Below are 10,669 nucleotides of genomic sequence, written 5' to 3' on the forward strand. Positions count from 1 at the left end.
GTGGATAGTTGTACCTGCTACGTGTTGGGTACCAACATGCTCATTCTTCTAGCAGAACGAGGACATTCTGACTGACTTAGCTTTAAGAGTAGTTACCATTGGCTTTAAGTCCGGGTTTAGGGTTTATTGGGAATATTGGGGAAAGGAGCTGGAGAATATAGTAGCGTATTATCGTTGTAAGTCCTCACAAAGATAGAAGTGCAGTGTGTGTGTGGAGGGGAGGAGCCCGGGCTCCTCGGCCGTGATAACAGCCTCCTGCCTCGGCTCTCTTATCTTCCGCTCCCCGCCGTCCGACCAGCGGACCACCTCCGGACCGGATCCAGGATTTAATCAATTCTCTCGAAACTTCCCCAGTAGCCGGGGCTCTCCTCCCATGGTGTCCTCGGGAGACTCGCCGGCTTCCACTCGACTTCACCGCAACTCTCGGCGACCGTTTTGGGGGTCTGTGAAATAATGGGAGCGTGGTTTTTGAATCCCGTCCTCGGTCTGTCTCTGCCGGTGCTCCTGCTGGGTCTGCAGGGGCTCCTCGGAGCCGGGACCCCGGGCAACAGCAGCGCGGGGGCAGTGACGGAGGGCTTCAGCTCTTCTGCCGCGACGGATGAACTGAACCACACGGAGCAGAACCGGAGCTCGGCTCTTTACCCCAGCGAGAGTTTATCACCCTCCCAGAGGAACATCCTGCTCTCCCTGCCCGCGGAAACACACACCGCTGCCGCTGGACCCCTCGGTAAGGTCCCGCTCCCCGAGGCCCGCGGGAGCATCTTGGTTTAACCAGGAAAGTTTAGGTTACCTTCTATCCTGCAAAGAGAAACCAAACCAAAAAGCAGGCTGGAATTATGGAGGAGTGCACAAAAATATAAATTAGGCATAAGCTTTTCATGTTTTATGGGAGAAAATGAAAGGAGTCTATTTAATCTATGAATGATATAATACGTTTCCCAGCAGTGGCCATAAATGATGTTTAAGACGCTGGTGCCAAGTGTTAGGAGTTTAGAATTCACTTGTGAATTTTTGCACTTTTTTGTGGGTTGCCACCATAGTTTTGGTCACTTTATCATCTTGGCGCCTTGGGAAATTGGAGCTCCATCATTGCTATAAATTCAGACCACATCAGGGATCTTCAGACCAGGAATCTGTCGCCTTGAGCAACTGTGGCAGCTTAAACTGCATTTAAATCAGTCCAAATGCGTCAAAAGTGGAATCCACAGTCTATTTTATGAATCAACCCCTCCAAAAGATAACAGAAGAATTCAGTTGTGATGAAAGCAAAAATAACCTGACAGCTGAACCCCAGAGAGAACTAAGATGTTCTTGAGAAATAAATCATTAATAGCTAATACGTAAACAACAGGTAGGTATAAAAGTGAGACAAAAATCAGACACCAGATCTTTGCTACTGGTTTACTTCTTCACCCCAATATTCATTGAATGTCCTCTTAAGAAACACAGTCTTATGGCTTATTAGTATTTAGCTGCTTCTTTTTCTTTTTTTAAAAAAAAAAAAAGAATTTATAGGCCTCAATTACACCAAGTGATTAAAGAGACTTTTTAGGGATTTTTTTGCCATGACAACTTTACCACATATTTGAGTTTGTGATCATTACAGATTTAAAAAAAGAATACAAGCATTTTAAATAGAGTATGCAGATATTTTCTCATGCTAACGGGCACTCGTTACTGTTGCACATTTCCAGGTGCACAAACCACTCAGATGCACCCATCATTGTCTGTATTTGCTGCCGTTAGCAAACATTAACGGCTAACACATGGCTGCACAATGGCTGTAATAAGCTGCAAAGGATTTGGAATATTGGCCACTTGATGATGACGCCACGTTCTGGAGACAGACAGAAAATGAAATAATGGCAGAGACACATGATGTGGGGTGATGTTGCCACCGGCCTCGCTCTCCCCCCTCGGGATGGCTTTCCTCCAGTTGCATTCGCTCCTTTGGTTGCTGGTTTCTGAAGGATTAGTAGTAAAATCAGGCCGACGGACAACACAGCAGTGACAGAGTTGTGGAGGTCAACGGTGTGAACGTGCACTGTGCAGCTACTAACACTTGTTGCTTGTTTGTGGGTGTTTCTGTCTGGTTCTCTCACTACTCCACATCTGTTTGTTATCCCTGTGCTGGCTCGTAAATGCTAAAAATATAAACCAACACCACCTGTTCTACTTTTGACACTGTTGGGTGTTTTTATGACTTCATATGTTTGAAGTCTACTCAATACAACTCTCACACCCTTATCCACGGTGACGGTCTGCCTTCTGCTCGCTCAGCTTTAGGAAGGAAGCTGCTGATCCTCAACAGAGACGTCACCGCCATATTTAGGAGTCAGTGCCATTGTTGGAGTAAAGCGGCTCCAATGCCAATTTTACTCCACCCAAAACTCATTGTCTTTCACAGGAAACAGCGGCACTTCTGACAGCATCTTCCTCTTCTCTGTAATATTTGCAGGCCTACCACGGATACCTTAGCCCCCTCTAGTGGCCACATCTGTAAATGCACATAGTTAATATCGCCAACCACAAAAATCGTGTATAGTGTGCATGTTTCAAACAGAAATGTTACGTTAAATATTGAGTGTCACCCTGTCTACCTCAGTTGTTGATGTTGCCCTGATCATTAATCTTTGCTTCATGACTCTGTGATGATCCATTAAATGTCGGCCATTTTTGGGAGCTTACCCATCTGTATTCCAATAAAAATGCTAATAGACCTTTATTAAAATTCCTTTTGTCTATCAGCATGAAAAGAATTTGCATTTTGAGCTTTCGTGCAGTGAATCTTTGTTGGTGCCTGAAGAAGGATACAAACAAAGATTCCTCAAAGGAGAAGAGAAAACCCCACAGATCACACGGAACCAGAGCTCGTGACCTGCAGTACCTCTACTACAGTACTTTCATAACCAGTTCAAAACAAATCAGTCACTCCCTGCCGCTTCCTCTGCAGCTGGAGATGAATAGAATAATGCGCTTTTAGTAAATCATCCCGAGAATAAACGGCCGTAGTACGTTGTGTTGTATGTGGCGTACACAGTGGTAACACATTTTTATATTTCTTTTTCATCAGGCACTGAGCAGACGCAACCCTACACAGAAATGAGTACCAGGCCTCTGGAGGCTCTTGGTGCGTCTACTGAACCACTGGCCACCGCCGCTGTCGGCGTCACCACTGAGGCCAGTAGCAGGACCTGGAAGGCCTCTGTCAGCACAGAGCAGGCTTCAGACTCCCCTCCGGCCGTGTCCTGGGAGGCTGTTTCTTTGATGCAGACAGACACGGACAGTGTCCCCCGGGACCATCCGTCCACAACCCTCGGACATGGGGAGGCTTCCCCTCCGGTGGCCCACACCGACCTCCACGCCAACGGCACCTTCTCGTCCACCACCATCAGTCGAGCTGGTGAGAGAACCCTGCTGTCCGTCACCTCCTCCTCCAGCAGTTCTGCCTCCACAGAAGACTCCATGTCTCGTCAGCCCCCCTCGACGTGGGGCGTCTCTGCTGCAGCCTCTGAGACTGAGGACTATACTCTCAGTGTCACGTCCTCCAGGGCTGACTTCACGGAGGCCACAGACCAGAATGTTACTCGGCCTTTCGAGGGGTTGGTGTCAGACGCGGAGAGCACGGGGAGGCCCGCCGTGACCCAGAGTATAAACACGCAGCCGAATGTGAGCCGGCACCAGCACAGCTCCACATCGGAGGAAACCTCGGACTCAACTCCACCTCTGAGTGTGAGAGAGACCAGCACCAGCCAACCAGAACCAGCCTGGACCAGCTCGCCTTCAGTCACCTCACACACAGAAGCCTCAACAAACGCCTCGGGGACGGACCAGGAGATCCGGTTTGAGTCCTCCACAGAGTCCTCCACTGGGATCCACATCTCCAGCACTCAGAAACTGGAGGGCACCGAAATGGTTTCACCCCACACCGGTGAGCAGACTGTCAGCTTCGGACCGACCGCAGGTCTGCCAACAGTCAGCAACGGTACACCCGGACAACATTCTGTGACAGACACTCCGGGGGCAACCGAGGTCACCCACACCGGCACATCTACCACTGCCACTGAAAGGTACCTTTGATTTTTAAACCCAGTTTAGGGAACGAGAATCTGAAAGAAAGGAGTTATTTACTCGTGAGATTAAATGTTATACTGCGATTGTAGAGTTCCTTTTTGCTTGGAAACCGCCGATTACCACCTAACACAGGGGTGGGCAAACATTTTGATTCGTGGGCCACAATGGGTTCTAACATTTGACAAAGGGGCCGGACCAGGAGCAGATGGATGGATGGAGTGCTTTGGTAACCTCACCTCATTGGAGAAAAAATACACATCTTGGGATATGGAGAAAACATGTGCTTTAATTTCAAATGAAAATGAAGAGAAGCATTACAACAAAATATCTGACTTTGGAATGAGTCTTAAAACACTTAAAATCAAATAAATAAAATGTGCCTTTTTAAAAAAAATTAATAACCATTTCTATTTTAAAGCACTGAAAGTTCTGTTATCCTTCAGGATATCACCGTCACTCTCCTCCTGACTGTCTTTTTTCTAGTGGGAAAACACCAAAATTGCAGTGAAAATATAACATTAACAAGGTTTATTCATTTAATTTTTCAAGTTTGGCCGGCCGGATTAAACCATTTAACGGGCCGCGTGTGGCCCCCGGGCCGTAGTTTGCCCATGCCTGACCTAACCTGAGCCAACAGTAAATATCCTTCAAATCTTTTCAGTTCATGTCAGTTGACTTTTTTTAGCAGATATTATTTAACAGAAGAAAACAACATCAACGCCACCTCGTCCACCACGAACGTCCCCCCTGCCGTCACGTCTCCTGCAGCTCCAACCTCGTCCCCCTGGCCCAGTAAGACCGTCATCGGCGCCACCACAGGGTCGGCCACTGCAGCCACCGTCCTCCACACCGTGCCCCCCAGCTCCTCCTCCACCCTGGCTGTGTACACCAGCGCAGCAGCCCTCACTGCCAGCCCCAGGCCCTCCGCTGGGGGGGGGATCCCGACCGTCCCCACTCCGCGGACGGAAATGAGCACGCGCACTCCAGAACTCACAACTGTCGAGAGGCATCCCATCCCCACCACCGACACCCCCAGCGCTTCTACTAAGAGCACAGAGGCCGTGCAGACGAGCAGGCAGCTGCCAGACGCAGGAACTACAGAGCCGGTGGCCACGACTCCTCCCGCTACATCAACACAGGCACCACATCCTCCAACACCACCTCGCAGTAAGCTGCTTAGATCCATTTGAAGTAAAAATCACTCGGCTCTTTTATCCATATTAGCGTCACTTTATCACGTTGTGTTAGCTGTGCAAAAATGAACTAGTTCAGTTGGGTTACGGTAGTTGTGCCCACCTGACCTGTGTTCTAGCGTCCTGAGCACCGGATTGTGTGGGGGCGCCCGTTTAACTCTAATGTTTACTGGAAAACTACAGGAAACCCGTGTGCTTCCAACCCGTGTGTGAACGGTGGCATGTGTGTGAGCGACAGCGGCCATCAGCTCAGCTGCCACTGTCAGCAAGCCTGGACTGGACCCACCTGCAACCAGGGTGAGTGTGTCCGCTCTGGCCTGCTCAGGTCTGCACATCTGGGGAGCAAATCCGCGGAAATATTGAAGCTGCTTTAAACGCTCAGATGTGGACGAGTGCGAGATGGGCCCCTGCCCCGTCGGCTCCAGGTGCGTGAACACGCAGGGCTCCTTCGACTGCGAGTGCCCGCTCGGCTTCGACCTGGAGGACGGACGGACCTGCGCCAGAGGTGAAATCCCCGAGCTGCAATTCGGTCACATGATAAAGGGTGACGGGCCCTTAACTGTTGGGTTCTCTCCACAGCAAAAACCTTCCTGGGAACATTCAGCCTGAACAGGCCGCCACACGGCCGCGTTGCCTTCAGGAGCAGCACGGTGCACGAGATCCAGAGAGAGATCATTCAGCTGGTGAGCTTAGAAAACATTATCATTGAATGAACGCAGAAACATCTCCATTGATTCCTTTTTCTTACATCCACCGCCTCAGCTCAACGCTTCATTGTCAGTCCTCCGAGGTTACAGCCGCTCACTCCTGAGGAGGAAGTAAGTCCTGCCTCTTCTAATCCTTTCAGCTGGTGTTTTATGTTACTTTTCTGTCTCCATGGCAATAACAGTAGGACACTGAAGATGTGATATGAACTGTCTGTGCTTCGGCACATGTGGAGCAATGACCTCTGGCTTTTCTCGCCACAGAGAAGGAGACGGGATCCACATCTTAGCTGTCAACATGTTTTCCGTTTCCACTGATGTGACGAGCGCCGAAGTTTTCGACGGCATCCAGATGTCTCTGAGCAACTGCAGCTCCTCAGTGGCCCACTGTCGGATGGTCCTGCTGCACCAGCTCACCTATCACGGTAAACATTCTTATGTTCTAATGACGTTACAGCACTATATTAATTGTAAGGCGCTATTTGTGAATTAGTGCAGATAGTTGGTGTTAGATGTTAAAGCCACCAGATGGCGCCATTTGCCTTCAAATTTTCCCACAGTAACGCCTCATTGTTATATACGATATATTCTCCCATATTTCTACCCACCATCACTTACTAGAAATCAAAAGTAGCACATTGATTTCTACTGCAGCTATCCCAGACAACTCGTGTTTGTGATTGTCATGCCATCAGAGTTAGAACTTATCGTGTTTTCTGTGTGTTTAAGTGGAAAGTCTATGTGTGGCCCAGAAGACCCAGTGTGATACGGAGCGGTCCACCTGCACCGACAGCAGTGGTACAGCACGCTGTCAGTGTCTGCAGGGGTACTACAAACACAATCCCGATGACTTGGCCTGCTTAGGTAGACACACAAGCCCTCCTCAGACCCGACACTAAAAAGTGTTTCTTTTATGATCATAATTATTTATGTTTTTATTTTGCTTATAGAATGTGGCGACGGTTACAAACTAGAGAATGGCACCTGTGTTCCGTAAGTGCCACCTAATGTATTCTAATCAAAGGTACATATCCTGTCATACTGCAAATTCACACCGAAATTCCTTTATTGTCTTTAAAGGTGCACGTTTGGATTTGGGGGATTCAACTGTGGGAACTGTAAGTGGTCCTATAAGAGGTTTTAAAAATGATTACTGCTCCTGTTCTTGTTTACACGCCGCGGTTTTATGTTGCAGTTTACAAGCTGATTGCAGTGGTGGTGTCGCCAGCAGGGGGCGCACTGCTCCTCGCCCTCGTCATTGCGCTCGCCGTCACCTGTCGGAAGTACGATTTAGCTTAGTCACAAGCAAGTTGGCACATCAGTAGAGACAGTTATTCCAGGGATAAGTTAATGACTTTTGATTTTGATTTTCAAGGAAAGACAAGAACGACCTCAACAAGATCATCTTCAAGAGCGGAGACTTGCAGATGTCCCCTTACGCAGACTTCCCCAAGAGTAACCGTACCTCCATGGAGTGGGGCAGGGAGGCGATAGAGATGCAGGAGAACGGCAGCACCAAGAACCTGCTGCAGATGAGCGACATATATTACTCAGTAAGGAGAAGCTTTGTTGTTGTTCTGTTTGGGGGAAAAAAATCTGTTCTCAATCAAGAGCAAACACCAAACACTTAAAAATAATAGTGCATTTATCAAGGCTCCGAGGGCTTTACAGAACAATAAGAGGCATAAAAACGATCCTTCTCGTTTCCTCAGCCCGCCTTACGGAACTCGGACCTGGAGAGAAACGGCCTGTACCAGTTCACCGGTCTGCCGGGCTCCCGACACTCCTGCATCTACCCGGCCCAGTGGAACCCGTCGTTCATCAGCGACGACTCGCGAAGGAGGGACTATTTCTAACGGATGAAGCCACGGACCTCTGCTGTATCTCGAAACGGAATTCCGCATTTGTGCCGACAGTCTGCTGAAACGTGAGCGCCGCTGTGCAGTCACGGACGATGGAAACGCGCGCGCGTGTGTGTGTGTGTGTGTGTGTGTGCAGCAGAAAGCTGCGCGGTTTTGCAAGTGAAATAGCCGCGTGTCCGTTTCGGCCTTTCTGCATGTTTCAGCTCATCTCTTCTCGACCTAATCACACTTTTGCTGCTGTTGTGTCAACACTGAGTGTGACTGTCATTTACATCGTCACGCCATGGAAGACCACTCTGGAATGCTCCGAACGTGCAGGCGGCCGCTCCCAGGCTGTGACCTGCAACGAACCCGCGCCGGACGCTCGCCGGGCGACGAGAGTGGACGTCAGCTTCAGCCGCAGAGCGGAGGGAAGGTGATCAACCAGCCTGGAATGTGTGATTGTTTTTGTATTCTTCCGTGGAAGCAGGTGTTTTCTCAGCAGACGCCCAAAACGATGATCTCATGACAGCAAACACGTTTACAATTTCGGCATTTATTTATTTCCACCATGTCCCTGACACATGTTAAACCCACACTTCAAGAGTGCATGGGATGTGTGTGTGTGTGTGTGTGTGTGTGTGTGTGGTGTGTGTGTGCGTGTGTGTGTGTGTGTGTGTGTGTGTGTGTGTGTGCAAGGATTCATTCTTTATATACCAGAAGGATTGTAACTACCACTGAATAACTGAATGTAAAGGTGTATCATAATGACTTTGCCATTTCGGACACGGAGTGTTATTTTTTTTCATCTTTCCTTGTGTTTATGAGATGTTGATTCTGACGTTTTAGTCAGATGAGCTTATTTAAGTAAAACTTTTGCACATCTTTTTTTTCTGTGTCCCGGTTCTTTATTTGGAGTCGTCATCATTTAAGTTCTTTTTTCTATGTTAGGAAGGGATGTTGGGGAAAGTGGTTGGTTCCGTTGATATTCATTAAAATGTATTAATTAAGGTCACCAATGATTAAATGTCGACGTGTAATGATCATGTTTCATTTCAGAGTCAACGTTGGTGGCTCTAATTATGTGATTTTTCAACGTTTCTGTAGACAGTTTATTAGTCAGATCGTCAAATGTACAGCAGTTTATTTCTAGGCAGATGCAGAACTACATGTTTTCAGGTTCTCCCAGGCGTAGATAGAGTTTACATATAACATGGCTCATTTAAGCTAGTTTTCCTGTAGGAGACGACGTGTTGCCTTTGGTAGGGACACACATGTCTCACTCACCACAACATTTGGCTGCTAGATGTTGCATAGGCTGCGGGGACGGAAAGCATTAGCTAACTATAACAAAGTCTTCATCAGTGTTTTAGCTTTTAGCATTTTAGCACATGGGAGTCTCACGTAATCATTGGTTGTCCCAGCATTGCGCAATATGTGGCAGGGAGGAAAAGTAGCCGCTGCAGTAGGGTGATACAGGTAGAAATGCTCACCGTAGCCTGTTGACATTTTGAAATGTTGTTGTCGTTAGCTCCTTTTAAAATGGCATACATGGCATAAAAGCTTGTCTTCCACTTCAGGCCGAACACACCAACTCCAATCTGGAGTTTGGAATCATCCATTTCCGGTCGCTCCCGTCGCCTGCCTTCTACATCTGCGGATTCTGACGCATCTCAGGTCCTCAGCTGTCATTTTGTGGTCATGCCTGTTTACATAATGCTCCTCTCTTTTGAGTGTTGAGGTAATTTTGTACTGGTGCCGCACTTCACAGTGCGATCCGGACTCCTAAAACCCCCGGAGGCACGACGACAGGACACAACTCCCTTCGATCCTCTGGACGCTCCCGGACCAGAAATGGAACGGCGGTATATAGAAGTGGAACGCTGGCTCTACCAGCTCATCATCTTCCCTCTCAGTGGGATCAACTTCTTTTTAAACATCTTCTACATCCACTGTCTGATCTCCAACAGACAAAAGCTCAGGCAGCCTTTGAAGCTGCTGCTGTGCTTCCTCATCGGCTGCTCCGCCGCCTTTAGCATCCATTTAGCTCTCTGGAGTCCGATATTGGTCGAAATGGAAGGCTCCAGCATCCCCCACCATTTTTTTTGGATGATGATAATATTCTTCACGCACAGCAGCATGACGTGTTCGGGGTGGATGAGCATCTACGCTTACGTTAAGGTCGTCCCTTCCAAGAGAGCTCTTTTGATCTGGATCAAGAGGAACATCAAGTCCGTGGTCTACCTGTTTTTTTTCAGCCAAGAAACGCTGATCATCTTCGAAGCTTCCCTGAAAATTTCCACCTTGGTCCTGGAGTATAGGATTATTGAGGGGGCCAACTCTACGAGCAATGGCCTCCGCGACAGTGGACTCGAGGTCGGCAGCGCTGTCGTTCTCATCTTCCTCAAAGTCCACCTCCTGAGCTGCATAGCCATGATAGGAATGTGTAACTTCTCCATGGCCCACTACCTGCTCAAGCACATCAAAAGCATAACCCGGGAGGGGTTCAGCACCTCGGGAATTCACGATCAAATGCAAATCGTCATCTCTGAGTTCTTCCAGGGAGCGTTCTTCTTGATGTGCAGCATTCTGTACTTCGTCGACACCTTCAGCTTCCAGTACTCCTCGCATTTTTTCTTTGGTTCGTTGATGGCTCTCACGATCACTTTACTGTACATGACAGGAACCACAGCCAGTCTGTTCATCGGTCAGGTTATATTCAGGCAAGGGGCCGTGGGGCTGTGGAAGTGGCTTACGGCACCCTGCTGTGCAAATATTTGACGATCTACACCGACCGGAGCGACGGGAGGCTGAGGGAATTGTCAAATTTGTAGATGATTGAGCAAAATTCCCAGTG

The 10,669-nt window shown here is 48.5% G+C and overlaps 2 protein-coding genes across 3 annotated transcripts; both read left to right on the forward strand.

Annotated features, from left to right (window-relative positions):
* The first annotated feature begins 265 nt into the window (after nucleotides 1-265).
* On the forward strand, nucleotides 266-8,700 carry heg1 (heart development protein with EGF-like domains 1). Of its 2 annotated transcripts, none has more exons than XM_057040073.1 (14): nucleotides 266-727; nucleotides 3,074-4,070; nucleotides 4,763-5,241; nucleotides 5,451-5,564; nucleotides 5,650-5,772; nucleotides 5,847-5,950; nucleotides 6,030-6,085; nucleotides 6,236-6,396; nucleotides 6,701-6,835; nucleotides 6,922-6,964; nucleotides 7,052-7,089; nucleotides 7,167-7,254; nucleotides 7,347-7,524; nucleotides 7,684-8,700. In XM_057040073.1, exons 1-14 carry the CDS (start codon nucleotides 454-456, stop codon nucleotides 7,825-7,827), a joined length of 2,934 nt encoding a protein of 977 aa, XP_056896053.1. In that variant the 5' UTR covers nucleotides 266-453; the 3' UTR covers nucleotides 7,828-8,700. The 2 variants fall into 2 exon arrangements, with proteins under 2 accessions (XP_056896053.1, XP_056896048.1); XM_057040068.1 differs by having other exon boundaries at nucleotides 267-727; nucleotides 4,760-5,241.
* A 139-nt stretch (nucleotides 8,701-8,839) lies between these two features.
* On the forward strand, nucleotides 8,840-10,597 carry LOC130529740 (uncharacterized). The gene has a single exon (XM_057040259.1). The coding sequence runs from the start codon at nucleotides 9,667-9,669 to the stop codon at nucleotides 10,591-10,593; it is 927 nt and encodes a 308-aa protein (XP_056896239.1). The 5' UTR covers nucleotides 8,840-9,666; the 3' UTR covers nucleotides 10,594-10,597.
* Nucleotides 10,598-10,669: the final 72 nt, after the last annotated feature.

Source organism: Takifugu flavidus, chromosome 1 (assembly GCF_003711565.1).
Source record: "Takifugu flavidus isolate HTHZ2018 chromosome 1, ASM371156v2, whole genome shotgun sequence".
Taxonomy (NCBI): Eukaryota; Metazoa; Chordata; class Actinopteri; order Tetraodontiformes; family Tetraodontidae; genus Takifugu; species Takifugu flavidus.